Source organism: Eubalaena glacialis, chromosome 18 (genome assembly GCF_028564815.1).
Source record: "Eubalaena glacialis isolate mEubGla1 chromosome 18, mEubGla1.1.hap2.+ XY, whole genome shotgun sequence".
Classification (NCBI taxonomy): domain Eukaryota; kingdom Metazoa; phylum Chordata; class Mammalia; order Artiodactyla; family Balaenidae; genus Eubalaena; species Eubalaena glacialis.
This window is the reverse complement of record NC_083733.1, coordinates 19,485,463-19,504,875: the sequence shown is the minus strand read 5'-3', so window position 1 is coordinate 19,504,875 and position 19,413 is coordinate 19,485,463. Positions and strand designations below refer to the sequence as shown.

The 19,413-nt window shown below is 40.8% G+C and overlaps 2 protein-coding genes across 2 annotated transcripts in view; one reads left to right on the top strand and one right to left on the bottom strand.

Annotated features, from left to right (window-relative positions):
* KCTD19 (potassium channel tetramerization domain containing 19) overlaps positions 1-11,651 on the bottom strand; it is a 32,408-nt gene extending 20,757 nt beyond the window's left edge. The window contains exons 1-2 of the mRNA XM_061173228.1: positions 11,602-11,651; positions 6,139-6,435 (exon numbers count right to left, since the gene is read on the bottom strand). Of these exons, the coding sequence (XP_061029211.1) occupies positions 6,139-6,435; positions 11,602-11,604 (300 nt within the window). The 5' untranslated portion in view covers positions 11,605-11,651. The remainder of the gene's footprint in view (positions 1-6,138; positions 6,436-11,601) is intronic.
* Positions 11,652-11,766: 115 nt separating this feature from the next.
* Positions 11,767-19,413, top strand: part of LRRC36 (leucine rich repeat containing 36) — a 48,663-nt gene continuing 41,016 nt past the window's right edge. Inside the window, exon 1 of the mRNA XM_061172873.1 lies at positions 11,767-11,845. Coding sequence (XP_061028856.1) covers positions 11,776-11,845 — 70 coding nt within the window. The 5' untranslated portion in view covers positions 11,767-11,775. The remainder of the gene's footprint in view (positions 11,846-19,413) is intronic.

Below are 19,413 nucleotides of genomic sequence, written 5' to 3'. Positions count from 1 at the left end.
TCCTGTCATCAAGACATATCCAGAATTTGAACACTTCTAAATCCACCATTACCACCTTAGGCCAAACCATCACTATCTTTCATTTGAATGCTTCAGGAGCCTCCTAACTTGTCTTCCTGCTCCTCCCATGTCCCAGTAGAGTCTAGGCCAGGGGTCAACAAAATTTTTTCTGTAAAAGGCCAGATAGTAAATATTTTAGGCTTTGAGAATATAGTTCCTGTTGCAACTATTCAACTCTGTATTGTAGCTTGAGAACAGCTATAGACAATATATAAACAAATAAGCTTGGCGTGTTCCAATAAAAGTTTGTTAATGAACACTGAAATTTGAATTTCATATAATTTTTATGTGCCACAAAATATTTTTCTTTTGATTTTTTTCAACCATCTAAAACTGTAAAAGCAATTCTTAGCTCACAGGTTGTACAAAAAAGGTAGTGGGCTGGATTTGGTCCATGGGATGTAAATAGTTTGCTGACTCCAGGTCTAATGTTAAGCCAGAAGTTAATGATGTTTTTATAGCTCTATTGAAATATATTTCATATTATATCTAATGTGAATAAATTTTATATTATATATAAATGATAAAATTTACTCACTTATACAATTCAATGATTTTAAGTATGTTCACAGAGTTGTGCAACCATCATCACAATCTATTTTAACATCATAAAAAGAAACCCTGTACCCATTTACAGTCCACTGCCTATTTTTGCTCACCCTATCCTTCTCACCCCATACCTTGGCCTTAGGCAACCACTAATCTACTTTCTGTCCCTATTAACTTTGTGTATTCTGCACATTTTATATAAATGGAATCATACAGTATATGGTCTTTTGTGTCTGACTTCTTTCACTTAGCATAACATTTCAAAGTTCATCTTTGTTGTTATGTGTATCAGTACTTCATTCCTTTTTATTGACAAATAATAATCCATTGTATGGATATATCATTTTGTTTGTCTATTTATCAGCTGATGAACTTACAGGTTGTTTCCACTTTTTGGCTATTATGAATAATGCTGCTATGAACATTTGTCTACAAGTGTTTGTGTGGACATCCTGTAGGTTTTAATTTCTCTTGGGTATATATGTGGGAGTGGAACTTCTGGGTCATAATGATATGTTTAATTTTTTGAGGACCTGCCAGACTGTTTTCCAAAGAGGTTGCACAAATTTACATTCCAACAGCAGTGTATGAGGGTTCCAGTTTCTCCATATCTTTGCCAACACCTGTTACTGTCTTTTTGATGAGAGGCATTCTAGTGGGTGTGAAGTGGTAACTCATCACGGTTTTGATTTGCATTTCTCTGATGGCTAATGATATTGAGCATTTTTCATGTGCTTATTGCCCATTTGTATATCTTCTTTGGAGAAATGTCTACTCAAATCCTTTGCTCATTTTAAAATTTGATTGTCTTTTTGTTGTTTAGTTGTAAGTGTTCTTTATATATTCTGGATACATGTCCCTTATCAGATGTGTGATTTGCAAATATTTTGTTCCATTCTGTGTGTGGTCTTTTTACTTTCTTTTTTTTTTTAAATAAATTTATTTATTTATATTTTTGGCTGTGTTGGGTCTTCGCTGCTGCGCGCGGGCTTTCTCCAGCTGCAGCGAGCAGGGCCTACTCTTCATTGCAGTGCACGGGCCTCTCATCGCGATGGCTTCTCTTGTTGCGGAGCACGGGCTCCAGGCACGTGGGCTTCAGTAGTCGTGGCACATGGGCTCAGTAGTTGTGGCTCACGGGCTTAGCTGCTCCGCGGCATGTGGGATCTTCCCGGACCAGGGCTCGAACCCGTGTCCCCTGCACTGGCAGGCGGATTCACAACCACTGCGCCACCAGGGAAGCCCTCTTTTTACTTTCTTGATGGTGTCCTTTGAAGCACAAAATTTTTAAATTTTGATGAAATTCAAAATTCATCTATTTTTTCTTTTGTTGCTTGTGCTTTTGATGTTGTACCTGAGAAAACACTGCTTAACCCAAGGTCTAATGATCTTTTAAAATGTTAAATTTGATAATTTTACTTCTTTCTTTAAACATCTCCAAAAGGTACCTATAACATTTAGAATAGATCCTGTGTCTTCAGTGTCACCTGTGAGACTCTGCAAGATCTGGTCCATAGCCTCCTCTGACCTCATCTGTTTTTGGCATCTCCCTACTTTTTTTTTTTTTTTTCCACACCGAATGGCATGTGGAATCTTAGTTCCCCGGCCAGGGATTGAACCCACACCCCCTGCACTGGAAGCGCGGAGTCTTAATCACTAGACCACCAGGGAAGTCCCGGCATCTCCTTACTTCTCATTGCACCTGACAATGGCTGCTGAGTCTGCCTCTTCCAAGTCACTCTAACCTCAGGGCATTTGTGTTTGTTTGTTTGTTTGTTTTTTAAATAAATTAATTTATTTATTTATGGCTGCACTGGGTCTTCGTTGCTGCGCGCAGGCTTTCTTTAGTTGCGTCGAGCGGGGGCTACTCTTCGTTGCGGTGCGCGGGCTTCTCATTGCAGTGGCTTCTCTTGTTGCGGAGCACAGGCTCTAGGTGTGCGGGCTTCAGTAGTTGCAGCACGCAGGCTCAGTATTTGTGGCGCATGGGCTTAGTTGCTCCATGGCATGTGGGATCTTCCTGGACCAGGGCTCGAACCCGTGTCCCCTGCATTGGCAGGCGGATTCTTAACCGCTGCGCCACCAGGGAAGCCGCCATTTGTCTTTGTTGTTCCTTATGCCTCAAAGCTCTTTCCCAGACGTCTGCATGACTTGTCCCTTTTTCATTCGGTCTTCTGCTCAAATGTTGCCTTGTCAATGAGGCCAGCCCTGACCACTCTTTCTAAAGGAGTAGCTGGCCTCAGTCACTTGCTATCTCCTTACCACATACTACACATCAGTACATTACAAAACAAGCAGATTAGATGTAAATGCTTTATTCTTTCAACTAAATTCCAGTACTATGAGGGCAGTGACTGATAGAATAAATAAAAACTATACATACAAAAAGAAAATCATATAAACACATTCTGAAACCCCAAGAAGTTCTAGAATACAGAAATGCCATCCTCCTTCACTATTACACAGGAAACACTGCTCTATTCTTCATAGCACACACCTCTATCTGACCTTGTATGGCTGTATGGTTTATTCCTACATCTCCAGTGCTTGGCCTGTGATTGGTGCTCAATACACAATAAGTGTTACACTTAGAATCAAGACAATAATAGGTATTGAGTGTGTCCTTTGAAGGCCAAAGCTACAGGCCAGGGGGAGGTGGGGTGGGCAGGTGGATGGGGCTGGGGGACGGGAGAGATAAAGGGTAGGGATGTGAGGGGATGAGGAAGGGTAGAGAGCAGAGCAGCAGTGTGAGCTCAGGCACCTGTCCTCCAGAAGATTCCCATCTCATTCTACTTGTTGGCTCCTATATGGCTTTCCAACAAAGTTTACTATATTATAGATAATCCTGTGTAGGATATGCCACCTGTTGCGTGCATGGGAACTTTAGTTAGTGGGAGGCAAAGTCCCATTTTTATTGCTAGGGGCTAAATCTGAAGGACTCTACAGTGAGCAGCACCAACAGGGTAGAACAATTTAGATATGTGTTGTCCAATATGGTAGCCATTAGCCATATATGGCTATTGAGTACTTGAAATGTGATAGTCTGAATCTGAGATGTGCTTTAAGTGTAAAATACACATCAGATTTTGAAGACTTAGTACATATAAAGAATGTAAAATATATTAATTTAAAAATATTGATTACATATTGAAATGACAGTATTTAAATATACTGGGTTAAATAAAATATAATATTAAAATTAATTTCACTTGGTTTTTTTTGATGTGGCTACTAGAAAAATTTAAATTACACACGTGGCTCACATATGTGGTTTATATTATATTTTTATTGGATCATCCTATGTTTTCCTTAAAGCCCATAGGAATAATGCCTGGTAACCACAGTGCTTTCAATAAATACTGGCTGAATGCATTAAGGTGGGCTGCCTGAGAAGGGTCTTTAGACTAGAACTGGCAAACTCCATTTTCTCCAAGCAAAATGTTTGTACACTTAGGTAAGAACCTGAGTATGTGGACAGGCCTTAGGAGTGGGGAAAATGATGGAAACGAGTGAGGCTGTTGATTTGCTTGAGATTGCTGTTGATTCTCCAGCTATATTTACACTCTGCTTCAATGAATAAATACCACTTCAGCTGGGCCAGCCTAAATGTTTATTTAGAGCACCATTTCCAAAACATAAGCACTTGTTTTTTGGTCTGTTTTAGGGAGGCAGATCCATATGATTCCTCAAATACTTCTACTGCTCACACAACTTGGAACTTTGGAATTGGACCAATTCATTGGCTTCTGAGTTGTTACCTCCCATTTAGAAGTTGCTTCCCAAATATATTTTGTTTCAATTTGGGAAGTAAGGACATCAAAGGAATTAAAGGGCTGATAAACTGTAGAATAGGCTTGTGCTCTTTAAAATGGTTCTTCAAAAAATTGCCTTGATCTCTCTGATTTTCTGCAAGTGACTCCCTCCTTTTCCCCACAATATGGTGCTTTGGTATAGAATCATTAGCAATCTTGGGAATTCCCTGGCAGTCCAGTGGTAAGGACTCTGCATTTCCACTGCCAGGGGCCCAGGTTTGATCCCTGGTCGGGGAACAAGCCGCGTGGTGCAACCCCCCCCTAAAAAAAAAAATCAGCAGCCATCTTGACATTCCAGGCTGTTTAAGTGATTTGGAAGCCAATTGTAAGCAATTCTAGTACTCAGTTCCTGGGATAGTTGAACAAATTTTTATTTCGGGTGGGTAACTTTAAAAAAAATAAAAAGAAAAGAATATACAACAACTTGCACTGGAGTATGTTAAGGATTTTGATTTCCAAATGTATAATACCTTTTAAGAGAAAACACTGATTTCGTAAACAGTGTCCATGAAAACATGCATTATGAAATGTTCTCATTCCCATATGACCCAGATATGCATGGTCTACCTCAATTCTCTTCTTTGAGGTGTTGGAGAGGCATAGTTCGTAGTGCACTGAGCTGCACTGTGGCTTGTCAGTCAGTGCTCGTGAAGACAGAATAAACAACATCTTGTCCAGACAGTAGGATTAACAGGGAGCATGGCCAATGGTCCTTCCCAGTCATAATATTTAGTTCTTCCAGGTTAAAAAAAATCATTGTTCAAAAACTAAGAATAAACTAATTAAGATAAACCACAGAAATGATTTCTGTAGTCTGGAGAAAAATTAGGAAAGAAGGTAATGTTCTTCAGTGATACTACGATGGTTTAAAAGTAAAGGTATTTAAAGCTCTTACACCGGGAAAAGAAGTCTTGAAAAACAGAGAAGTGAAGACGAATGAAAGATTCTGCAGTTTGGAGGACATTTTACTTTGCTGTAAGTGAACATTGTGTACCTAACAGGCACAGTGAGAAGTGATGTCCTTTTTTTTTTTTTTTTTTAAATTAATTAATTAATTAATTTTTGGCTGCATTGGGTCTTCGTTGCTGCGCACGGGCTTCCTCTAGTTGCGGCAAGTGGGCTTCTCATTGTGGTGGCTTCTCTTGTTCTGAAGCACGGGCTCTAGGCGCATGGGCTTCAGTAGTTGTGGCACATGGGCTCAGTAGTTGTGGCGCACGGGCTTAGTTGCTCCGCGGCATGTGGGATCTTCCCGGAACAGGGATCGAACCCATGTCCCCTGCATTGGCAGGAGGATTCTTAACCACTGGGCCACCAGGGAAGTCCTGAGAAGTAATGTTCTTGACAAATCTTTTAGATTTTAAATCTCAGACACAGTGTATGTAGCAAATCCTACAATTTCTAGTGTTTCCACCTTTTAAAATTCAACAACAAAAGAAAGAAGAAGCTTAAGCTAGGATTTCCAAGAGTCAAGAACACCCTTTCAGGCCATGGAAAGTCCTATCCTGGGTCTGTGGTGGCTGCTGGCATAGATAAGGCAGAGTCAGGATGAAATCCTTTATTCAGAACATGCATTTCTAGTGTACCGTTTATTACCTTATCTCACTCATCACACTTCCTCATTAAGAGGATCATCTCAGCAACGAATATATAAAAGGACACAACATTTTAGTGATGTAAGGCCTATGTTACTGATCACCACTCCTGGAAGACAAGAGTATCTTACCTGCAGCAAAGGCATCAGCTGCAAACCCAGTGCTTGCTCATAGAGCAAGTTCAGTTCTGCACAACTGGAGAAGGAGAGTTTGGAGGTGTAGAGGTAATAGTGCACATGCCTGAATGTGGAACCATCTCTGTCAATGAACAGCCTCTGGCTTTCCAAAGAGGTCAACGCTGAAGCCTCCTTCCATAACAGGGAGTCTGGGAACTGAGCGAGTTTGCTTCTGGGAACCGAGAAATGCCAGCCCCCGACGTTGAAATGAAACAAATCCTCTGCTGACTCATGAGGCATACCAGGCTCCTCCTAAAGGGGAAATGAAAAGAGATCTATGCAATAAAAGGAAATAAAAAGCATCCATACTGGAAAGGAAGAAGTAAAATTATTTCTATTTGTAGATGATGTGATCTTGCATAAAGAAAATCCTGAGGAATTCACTATTAAGTTATTAGAAATGAGTTCAAGAAGGTTGAAGGGTACAGATCAATATAAAAAATCAACTGTATTTTCATACACTAGCAATGAACAACACAAAAATGAAATTAAGAAAACAATTCCATTCACAATAGTATCAAAAAGAACAAAGTAATTAGGAATAAATTTAACAAAAGAAGTGAAATACTTGTACTCTGAAAACGTCAAAACATAGTTGAAAGAAAATTTAAAACACCTAAATAAATGGAAAAACATCCCATGTTCACGGATCAGAAGACAATATTGTTATGGTAGCAATACTCTTCAAATTGATCTATTGTACAATTGAACACAATCCCTATGAAAATTCCAACTGCTTTTTTTTCTTTTGCAAAAATTGACAAGCTGATGTTAAAATTCATGTGGAAATACAAGGGACCCAGAATAATCAAAACAATCTTGAAAAAGCAGAACGAAATTTGAGGATTCACACTTCACACTTTCAAAACATACTACAAAAACAAACAAAAAAAACAAAACAAAAGCGTACTACAGTAATCTACAGTAATCAAGATGGTGTGCTACTGCATAAGGACAGACATTTGAATAACTGAAACGGAATTAAGAGTCCAGAAATAAACCATTACATTTATGGTTAATTAATTTTGACAAGAGAGCCAAGAAAAGACAATGGGTAAAGAATAGCCTTTTCGGCTTCCCTGGTGGCGCAGCAGTTGAGAATCTGCCTGCCAATGCAGGGGACACGGGTTCGTGCCCCGGTCTGGGAAGATCCCATATGCCACGGAGCAACTAGGCCCGTAAGCCACAACTACTGAGCCTGCGCGTCTGGAGCCTGTGCTCCGCAACAAGAGAGGCCGCGATAGTGAGAGGCCCGCGCACCGCGATGAAGAGAAGAGTGGCCCCCACTTGCTGCAAATGGAGAAAGCCCTCGCACAGAAATGAAGACCCAACACAGCCAAAAATAAATAAGTAAAAAAAAAAAAAAAAAGAATAGCCTTTTCAAAAAATGGTGCTGACTGGACATCCACATGCAGAAAAAAAAAAAAAAAGTTGGATTCCTACCTCACACCATACAAAAAATTAACACCAAATGGATCATAAACCTAAAAATAAGAGCTAAAGATATAAAACCCTTAGAAGAAAACAAAATCTTCATGACCTTGGATTATGCAATGCCTTCTTAGATAAGATACAAAAAGCAAAAGTGAAATAAATAGATAAATAAACAAACCAATAAATAAATAAAACTTCATCAAAAGTAAAAACATTTGTGCTTCAAAAGACATCATCGAGAAAGTAAAAAGACAACCCATATAACGGAACAAATCATCTATCTGATAAAGAATCTGTACTTAGACTATGTAAAAAGAACATTTACTACTCAATAATAGAAAGACAAATAACCAAATTTAAAAGTGGGTTAGGGGCTTCCCTGGTGGCACAGTGGTTGAGAGTCTGCCTGCCAATTCAGGGAACACGGGTTCGAGCCCTGGTCTGGGAAGATCCCACATGCCGCGGAGCAGCTAGGCCCGTGAGCCACAGTTGCTGAGCCTGCGCGTCTGGAGCCTGTGCTCCGCAACGGGAGAGGCCGCGATAGTGAGAGGCCCGCGCGCCGCAATGAAGAGTGGCCCCCGCTCGCCGCAACCAGAGAAAGCCCTCACACAGAAACAAAGACCCAGCACAGCCAAAATAAGTAAATAAATAAATTAATTTATTAAAAAAAAAAAAAGTGCGTTAAGAATCTAAATAGACATTTCTTCAAAGAAGATTCACAAATGGCCAATAGCACATGAAAACATACTTAGCGTCATTAGTCATTAGGGAAATGCAAAGCAAAACTCACAATGAGATACCATTTAACACCCACTAGGATGACCTGAATCAAAATAATAGATAATAACAAGTGTTGACAAAGATTGGAGAAATTAGGAATCTCATACACTGCTGATGGGAGTGTAAAATTGTGCAGTTGCTCTGCAAAACAGTTCAGTGGTTCCTCAAAACATTAAACACAGAGTTCTTACATGGTTCGCAATTCCACTTCCAGATATAAGCGCAAGAGGAATGAAATCCTATGACCAAGCAAAATTTGCAGGCATTCATAGAAGAATTATTTATAATAGCCCAAAAGTAGAAACAACCAAAATGTCCATCAGCTGATGAACTAGTAAACAAACTGTAGTGTATTCATACAATGCAATGCTATTTGTCAATAAAAAGGAATGAAGTACTGATACATGCTAGAACATAGACGAAACCTTGAAACATTATGCAAAGTGAAAGAAGCCAGACGCTAAAGACCACATATTATTCCATCTATATGTAATGTGCAGAATAGGCAAATTTATAGAGAGAGAGAGAATAGATTAGTGGTTGCCTAGGGCTGGGGAGATTGGAGGGGAAATGGAAAATGACTTGTAATACATATGGAATTTCTCTTTGGGATGATGGAAATGTTCTAAAATTGATTGTGGTGATGGCTGCACAGCTCTGTGACCATACTAAAAACCACTGAATAGTACACTTTAAAATAGTAAATTGTACGGTATGTGAATTATATCTTAATAAAGCTCTTTTTGAAAGAGTTATGATGAGGTGCTCCCCACCCCACTGAATATGTCAGGGCTCTCTTGGAATCATACCTGCAGAGACATTACATTATTAAGGCCATGGCAGGATGGCTGAATGCTGTGGGTTCCTTTTTATATATACAAAAGCAGCAAAGATCATTAACCTTCCCCAGTTCATTGTTAAAAGTTGAAGGTTATCTATTCATAAACAAATTGTCCATTTTGCTTCAAGATGACCTAAATTATCAACACTATAGAAAAGCAGAAAGCCATCAAACATACAATCTGTATCAGACTTTAAAAAAAACACTCAAGGAGCACTACTCTTATAAAAAAAATTTAGAGTCGTAAATAGTATGTAACACTTTACCTAAAAAAGAACCATAAAACAATACTGAATTTGTGAAAATAAAGGGAAGCCTCACTAAAATGGAGTCAGGAGGCCAGAAGAGGGAGCTCTCACACACATGCCACTCAAGGTCAATAAAAGATCCAACCAAAGAGACATAACTCAAAGCTCCAGCAGGAGGTGATACTACCTTACTATTGGCCAGCAGGAGGAAGATTTTCTTCTTGCCTGGCACAGCTCAGCCAGTGAGAGACTGTCACAACTCAGCCAATGAAAAGTCACTATACTTCAAACTCCCAGTTTCCTCCAATGGATTTTTTGTTTATAACAGCCCCTCCCAACTTCCCCTTCTCCCTATAAAAGAGTTTCATCTTTTGCTTTACCAGACTTGCATGTGGTTCACCCTGGTTGCATGTCCTGAGTTGCAGTTCTTTACTGCTCCCAAATAAACCTGTTTTGCTGGTAAAAAATAACTGATTGTTTTAGGTTAACAAATTCTAGGTAAACATTATGCATGCTGAAGTGATTGGGGTGCAACGTACCAATATTTGTAACTTATTTTAAAATTTATCTAAAGATAAGATGAATCGATAGAAGGATGGATAGAGGATATGTGATTAAACAATTACAGCAAAATGTTCATTGTAGAATCTAGGTGGTAGGTATATAGTTTCACCGTAAAATTCTTTCAAACTAAATGTTTCAAAATTTGTATTAAAATGTTGGTGGGGGGAAAGAATGTTAAAATAAGAGGTGGTTTCTCAAGGCAGGAAAAGCCCACTTCTCCAACGGAAGTCTGCATCTATTTTGACAGCTGAGTTAGGAAAATAAATGCATGCAACAAAGAAGGGGGTGGGGTTCTCTTCTTATAACAAGCCTTGTTGAAATATTCAGATATAAAGAACAACAATTATACATGGCCCGTTTGAGGCTAGAAGAATTAAAAGGGACATGAAGAGAAAGATTACAAACTGTAATGGTGTCACGACTCACAGAAGCAGAGCTGGAAAAGCCAATCTAGTGAGCTAATCTAAGCTTTTGAGTCCTGGCCTTTCTAAACATAGGTAAGGCTGAACATGACAAGCTGAGGGTAACTAAGGACCCCACCTAGACCAGAAAGCATAAATATGCAAGGACTCTTGATTTTGCTTTCTATTCTCCTTAAAGGTGACAGGCTGGTTGAGAGCTCAGTGAAAGTGTCCCAAGTGTGCATATTTTGGGTGCCAAATAAAACCTGCTCCTTGAACGTGAGCCACAGTTCTGGTCTCAGTTCCTCTTTTCTTATTAAAGATAGGGTATGACAAGAGGTTTTGCCACAGAGTTTGCCTCCTTCTTACAGGTACATGGCCCATCCACAGGTGGGCTCTCAAGAGAAGCCTGCTGGAGGGAGGGTTGGGGTTAAGGATGTGGTTATGCTTTCCAGAGTTTTCTTCCCAAAGACTGCTCAGGAGCTGGTTAGTGCAGAACTACCCCAGCCTGGGAAGAGCCCTCAGTCACAGGCTGGGGGCCTGTAGTACTTGAAGGACAAAAGGCTTCTTGCCAGATTGACTGCACGAAATGGGGCAGCCCCAGCATAGTCATCCCCATCCCATCCCAAAGGGTATCTCTCTTTTCCACACTGAGCCCTCTCTCCCAGAGGAGCTCCTTCCAAATCAGTTTCTAGAACTAGAACTGCCTCATGCTCTAAAGACAGGACCTCAACTCCTCAGAGACAACGTTTCATATCTGGAGCTTCCCATCATGCCTCAGAGAGCTGCCCGCCAACCCAATCCTTCAGATCCCCCCACACCCACCACGGTCACCCTCCCGCCCACCGCCTTGCCTCAGAGACAACATCCCCAAGCACTAGAGATATGAAGACCACTCCGTCAGAAGCACACTCCCACCCTTCAGACCTGGCGTCCCCCACACCCTCAGAGCTATGACACTTCAACTCTCAAAGCAGGTACATTCTTCTGACTCCTCAGAACTAGCCCCCAAACCCTTCAAAGCTGGGGCTATATCCACCCCCTGTGTCCCAGAGTCAGGTTCCTAACCCCACAGCCCTAATCCTCCGCCACATCGCACCCATTCGCTGTTTTAGCGGTTTTGGGGTCCCCGCCAGGGCGGGCTCCATACCATGGTCTAAGGTCCTGAGGCGGGTGGCCAGGAGCGTGACCCGGGCAATAACGGCCCCCGGAAGCGCGGCAACGCGCGGGGCGGGGCCTGGAGGCGTGGGGCGGGGCTTGGAGCGCGCCGGGCGGCCTCGCGGGCGGTGACAGGTGAGCGGCGGAGTGGGGCAGGTGGGCGGGAATGGCGGAGCAGTGGGAGCTGGACGAGGAGGGCATCTGCCGCCTGGGGGCGCTGACCCTGGAGCAACCCGGTAGGGCCAGGCCGGGAGGGCCTGGATCGGGAGCTTGGGGTTAGAGGCTGAGGGGAGAAAACTGAGGGGGAGGCAGAGGAACCTGAGGTAGATGGCGGGGAACGGCGGCGGAGGAGCGGTCTCTGAGGCGGAGGAGGGGTTACTGAAGCGGAAGGGTTACAGTGAAGTAGAGGTGAAGGAACTGAAGTAACCGGGGAGTTTGGGGCGGAGGGCGAGAAATTGAGGGAGAGAAGCCCGAGTCTAAAATGGAGAAGGAGAAACAAGGTTAAGCGGACCCTGAGGCCAGGAACACAGAACTGGACAGTCTGAACTAGTGGAAGGAAAATGAGCCCCAAGAGGGGCATTGGCGGGAGAAGGGAAGCGCTGTGAGAAGGGCTTTTGAGGTCGGGGTGCTATTGAGGAGCCATAAAGGGCGTTAAAGGGCGTTAATTTTGGCAGTTTCGGAAACTAACGACCCGGGAGGGCTTTTCCTGGTTGGGGTGAAATGGGAAAGGATGTTCCTTGATCAGCCCCTCTCTTCGTCCAGTCTTCACCTCAAGAACTTGGCGATTTCTTTGATCCATCTGGATGCGTAGCCTCCTTTTGAGACTCAGAAAGGGGTCTGATGTAAAAGGAATGAATAGCAGCTGATCTCTCGAGGCGTTTAGATCAGTACCTTGACTTCGTCCTAGAGGTAAAACGGGCGGAGTGACTGCTGACCCCACCTCTGACCTGGGGTCTGACTCACACAGCTTGCTTTTTAAGTTTTTAAGGAGTAGAAATGTGGGAAAAGTTATTAGCGTTCCTGATTCAACTTTTAGCCTTCCTAAATTCACTGCATCGTAATGGCAGGCCCTGTGTTAAATGCTTTCACTGCATTATTTAATCCCCATAACAAACCTGTGAAGCAGATGCTGTTACTGTTCCTATTTTACAGTTGAGGAAAATTGGGTTTAGACTCTTGCCCGAAGCCGCACAGCCGTAAGTAATGCAGCCAGGGTTTATTAACCCAGGACTCTGATTCCAGAGCCTGCGCTCTAACCGTAACAAAGTTACCTTTCTTGCTTCCTCTAGTACTTTTTATTTGTGGGATATGCAATAGCTTGGTTTTATTTTATTTAAATTATTTGTGATTTAAAATTTATCAAAATTAATACATGCTGGTAACAGTCAAACACTACATGAGTGAGCAAAGAGGGTATTAATCGGTCCTTCTTCTGGAAATCCCCCACCCCACCCCAAAGATAATGGTTTGGTGTGCATATAGATAGATTGATGTAGATATTTCAGGTTTTTCTTTTCCAAACTATTAATACTTTGAGCTCCCCTAATTTACAAGTTACCTAAGAAAAGCTTCATTGGCTTGACATACTGGTGTACCTTTCTTTTCTTTTTTCCTTTCCTTCTTTCTTTTTTAAAAATTTATTCAACTTGATTTGGGGAGGCACATACCCCTTCCATTTTCCAGCTAGAATAATATGTGGCAGGATTTTTTTTTTTTTTTTTTTTTTGCTTGTTAGCTTGTTTTTATTACATGTGAATAACAAAATTGTGCTCATTGTGACAATTCAAACTATACAAAAGTATCTAAAGTAAAAGAATATTCTTCCCTCTCCTTTTCTGTTGCTTATACAAATATACACACATAGGTATCCTTTTTTATCTTTTTAAGGAATAGAGCATATATACTATTCGGCAATTTGATTTTTTTACTTACCAATAAAACAAGGATACTTTTCTTTCCTCCCTTCCGTCCTCCCTTCCTTCCTTCTTTCTTTCTTTCTTTCTTTCTTTCTATCCTTCCGCCACATGGCTTGCACATCTTCGTTCCCCAACGAGAGATTGAACCCAGGCCCTGGGCAGTGAGAGCGGAGTCCTAACCCCTGGATGGCCAGGGAATTCCCAAAACATGGATACTTTTCAGTTAAATGAATGTGCTGGTATATGCATTCTAAAATTCTTCTGTATAAAATCACAGTGGTCACCTTGGGGGAGAGAGGCTTTTACTTTTATTCTGTACTTTTCTGTACTGTTAGAATTTTCTGGCTGTGTTATAAGCATTACTTTCTTTTTAATATCCAAAGGGATAATCTTGGTGGTACAATTATAGACCTTTTCTATATGTTTCTTTTCTTTGTTATATTTCTCTGTACTAAAAATTTCTAATAAATATTTATCCTTTGTCATGCAGAAAATTTTCATCTTAAGGTAGTCAAGTTTATTTTTCCTTATGATGTGTGATTTTTGTGTTTTATTTATGAAGTTTTCCCCTACACTGATGCAATAGGGTCCTGCGTTTTTTTTTTTCTAAAAATTCTGCAGCTTTGCTTTTCACATTATGTCTAATCTATCCAGGGGCTTCCCTGGTGGCTCAGTGGTTAAGAATCCGCCTGCTCATGCAGGGGACACGGGCCCGAGCCCTGGTCGGGGAAGATCCCACATGCCGCGGAGCAGCTAAGCCCGTGCACCTAGAGCCCGTGCTCCACAACAAGAGAAGCCACCACAATGAGAAGCCCGCGCACCGCAATGAAGGGTAGCCCCCGCTCCCCGCAACTAGAGAAAGCCTGAGCGCAGCAATGAGGACCCAACGCAGCCAAAAAATTAATTAATTAATTAATTAATTAATTATGATCTATTTCGTTTGATATCTGGAAACAATGGATTCCAAATTTTAAAAAAATCTAATCTATTTGGAGTTTATTTTTATATATGATATGTGATATAATATAATTGTATTTTTCTATGCTAATAGCCAGTTTTCCCGGAACCTATTTGTAGTGTTATCTCTGCTATATTCCAAGTCACTTTATAAATGTGGGTCTGTTTCTGGGTTTTCTATTCTGTTCCATTGTTCTGTTTATCTACTCCTGCACCAATATCAGACTTTTGTAATTACCATGGCTTAACAGTAAATCTTTTTTTAAAAATTAATTAATTAATTTACTTATTTTTGGCTGCGTTGGGTCTTCGTTGCTGCGCGCGGGCTTTCTCTAGTTATGGCAAGTGGGGGCTACTCTTCACTGAGGTGGCTTCTCTTGTTGCAGAGCAGGGGCTCCAGAGCACAGGCTCAGTAGCTCTGCGGCATGTGGGATCTTCCCCCACCAGGGCTCGATCCTGTGTACCCTGCATTGCCAGGCAGATTCTTAACCACTGCACCACCAGGGAAGTCCCTAAAATCTTTTTTCAAGATCACATATAAAACCTAAAAATACTTAACAGTAATTTCTTAATATCAAATATCCAATTAGTTTTCTAATTTCCCCACTGTCCTATACATTTTTTCTTTTTTTTTAATTTTTGGAATCAGGATCTATATAAGGTCTATTGCAACTGGTTGATATTTACCTTAAATCTTATTTGATCTACAGGTTCTTCCCATTATTTTTCTTGTATTTTCTATTGTTTTTGAAGAAACTAGTCATGTCCTGAATAATTTCTTACAATCTGGATTTTGCTCACTACATTCCTAAGATGTTTAACATTTACCTCTGTTCCTTGTATTTCCTATGAATTGGTAGTTAGATAAGGCTTGATCACATTCAGGTTTGATTTTTTTTTTTTATTTATTTTTGGCTGCGTTGGGTCTTCGTTGCTGTGCACGGGCTTTCTCTAGTTGTGGTGAGGGGAGGCTACTCTTCATTGAGGTGTGCGGGCTTCTCACTGCAGTGGCCTCTCTTGTTGCGGAGCATGGGCTCTAGGCACGTGGGCTTCAGTAGTTGCAGCACGCGGGCTCAGTTAGTTGTGGCTCGTGGGCTCTAGAGCGCAGGCTCAGTAGTTGTGGTGAACGGGCTTAGTTGCTCCTCGGCATGTGGGATCTTCCAGGACCAGGGATCGAACCCGTGTCCCCTGCACTGGCAGGAGGATTCTTCACCACTGCGCAACCAGGGAAGTCCCTGTTTTTTTGGGTTTTTTTGCAAGACCACTTCATAAGTGATGGTGTATACTTCCATCAGTATATAACATCTGGTGTTCTTTTTGTGATATTATCAGTCATTGAATATGATTGCCTAGGGTCCATTAATTCATTCGGGATTGCAAAATGATAATTTTAAAATTCTTTAATATTTGTTAGTTGTAATACTTATATAAAAAGACATTTCCTCATGCCAACTATTTGGTTATCCTGAGGCACAGTTTGTATAGGAAAGAAAGGATAAATGCTTGATATTTTTCACCTTATTTACCAGTTTTTAGAAAAATGAGTTGTTTTCTTAGCATCCTCCAAAGGTGACCAACGAGGGTTGTTTTGTTTTCTTTTTTTTTTTTAAACCCCACATGTGTTTATTTATTTATTTATTTTTCGCTGTGTTGGGTCTTCGTTTCTGTGCGCAGGCTTTCTCCAGTTGTGGCAAGCGGGGGCCACTGTTCATCGCGGTGCGCGGGCCTCTCACTATCGCGGCCTCTCTTGTTGCGGAGCACAGGCTCCAGCCGCGCAGGCTCAGTAGGTGTGGCTCACGGGCCTAGTTGCTCCGCGGCATGTGGGATCTTCCCAGACCAGGGCTCGAACCCGTGTCGCCTGCATTAGCAGGCAGATTCTCAACCACTGCGCCACCAGGGAAGCCTATGTTTTCTTCATATAATTATAAACTTATTGATTTAAGAACTTGTCCCAAATTTGGTAGTGGGAGATCTTTCATGTTGATTCCTGAGGCCTTTTTTATTTAAGTTTTATTTATTTGAAACTCTTTCATCATTATTATAAATAGGCTTTATTAAAGATTATGAATTCAGTTTCCAAGTGAACTATAAATGGTTTTCTATAAGGGGATTACTTGATGTTTTCATGATTAAAGCATGTTTCTGCCCATTGTGGTTATTGTGGCCCTTATAGTAAAATTGGAAGATTATTCTGTTGTTCTTGACATCTATGATGTGCAGTGTTTGATTTGTTCTCTGATCTATTTGTATTCACTCTCTTTATAACCATTGAAACTGAGTGCATAATCTCTTAAGACCGGTACTTCATATGAATCATAAAAAAAAAATCTGTCCCAATGGCAGTTTATCATTTGATTGATAATTCTAGTTCCCTTTAAAAATGTTAAAATGTCTGCTCTTCAAAATAGACTGCAGTGAAAGGCATGTGAAATGCAGCAGGGCACTGAATGAAGTCATAACTGACCTTAGCTTTTGTCCCATTATAACAAGATTCTCAGTGTATTAGATCATTGCATAGTACAGAGCTACCAATATGGTGCCCTCAAAGTAGGGAAATTTTTTTTTTGCTTTTTTTTTTGAGATATAATTCACATCCTATAACACTTAAAGTATACAATTCAGTGTCACTTAGTACATTGTACAACCATCACCACTGTCTAGTTCCAGAACATTTTCATCAACCCAAAAGGAAACCCCATACCCATTAGGCAGTCAGTCCTCATTTCCAGCTCCACCCGGCCCCTGGCAACCACTAATCTGCTTTCTGTCTCCATGGATTTGCTTGTTCTAGATATTTCATGTAAATGGAATCATACAATATGTGGCCTTTTGTGTCTGGCTTCTTTCTCTTAGCATGATATTATTAAGGTTGATCCATATTTTAGCATAAAGGGTACTTCATCCCTTTTTAAAAATATTTATCATTAACAGACTTTGTTTTTAAAAGCAGTTTTAGGTTTACAGAAAAACTGAGCAGAAGGTGCAAAGAGTTCCCATATACTCTTCCCCGTATAACACCTCCCCCATATCCCCTCCCAGTTTTCCTATTATTAATATCTTGCATTCACGTGGTACATTTGTTATGGTTGTTGAACCAATAATAATACATTATTATTAACTAAAGTCTATAGTTTACATTAGGGTTCACTCTTTGTGTTGTACAGTTCTGTGGGTTTTGACAAATGTATATAGTCATGTGTCCACCATTACAGTATCAACAGAATAGTTTCACTGACCTAAAAATCCCCAGTGCTCCACCTATTCATCCGTCGCTCACCACTGAACCCCTGGAAACCACTGACCTTTTTCCTGTTGCCTTTTTCAGAATGTCATATAGTTGTAATCATACAGTATATAACCCCTGGCAACCACTGATTCTGTAAAAAATTTTTTTTAATCTTTTAATTGAGGTATGATTGACATATAACATTAACTTAGTTTCAGGCGTACAGTATAATGGTTTGATGTTTATATACATTGCAAAATGATCACTGCAATAAGTCTAGGTAACATTTGTCATCTTACATAGTAACAAAATTTTTTTTCTTGCAATGACAACTTTTGAGATCTACTCTTAGCAACTTTCAAATATGTAATACAGTGTTAGTAACTAGTCATCATACTGTACATCACTGATCTTTTTAGTGTTGCCTTTTTCAGAATGTTATACAGTTGGAATTATATGTGTATAACCTTTTCAAACTGACTTCTTTCATTTAGTAATGTGTATTTAAGGCTGCTCCATGTCGTTCCACGGCTTGATCCATAGCTCATTTTATTGCTGAGTAATATTCCACTATGTAAATGTACCATAGTTTGTTTATCCATTTACTTATTGAAGGACATCTTGGTTGCTTCTAAGTTGTGGCAATTAGGGATAAAGCTGCCATAAACATTCACATACAGGTTTCTGTGTGGACATAAACTTTCAACTCACTTGAGCATAATTGCTAGGTCTTATGGTAAAAGCCATGTTTAGCTTTGTAAGAAACTGCCAAACTATCTTCCAAAGTGGAAGATACCTTTGCATTCCACTAACAGTGAATGAGAGTTCCTGTTGCCCCCATGCTATGGTCTGAATATTTGTGTCCTCCCCTCCCAATTCATACATTGAAATTCTAATGCCTAATGTGATGGTACTAAGCGGTAGAGCCTCTGGGAGGTGATTAGGTCATGAACGCCCTCATAAAAGAGATTAATGACCTTATAAAAGAGACCAGAAAATTCCCTTGCCCCCTTCCACCATGTGAGGACACATTGAGAAGTAGGTAGTCTGCAACCTGGAAGAAGGCTTGCACCAGAACCTGACTATGCTGGCACCCTGATCTTGGACTTCCAGTCTCCAGAATTGTGACAAATAAATGTTTGTTGTTTATAAGCCACCCAGTCTGTAGTATTTTGTTATAGCAACCCAAACAGACAAAGACACCCCACATCTTCACCAATATTTGGAGTTGTCAGCGTTTTGGATTTTAACCACTCTAATAAGTGTAGAGTGGTATCTTGTAATTTGCAATTTCCTAATGATTTATGATGTTGAGCATCTTTTCATATGTTTGTTTGCCATCTGTATATCTTCTTTGGTGAGGTGTCTGATCAAATCTTTTGACTAATTTTTTTTAAAAATAGTAATACATTTTTTTTTTTTCTTTTTGGTCTTCGTTGCTGCGTTTGGGCTTTCTCTAGTTGTGGCGAGCGGGGGCTACTCTTCGTTGCGGTGCACGGGCTTCTCATTGCGGTGGGTTCTCTTGTGCGGAGCATGGGCTCTAGGCACATGGACTTCAGTAGTTGTGGCGCATGGGCTTAGCTGCTCCCTGGCATGTGGGATCTTCCCGGACCAGGGCTTGAACCCGTGTCCCCTGCATTGGCAGGCGGATTCTTAACCACTGCGCCAGCAGGGAAGTCCTTGACTAAATTTTTATTATTTTTTA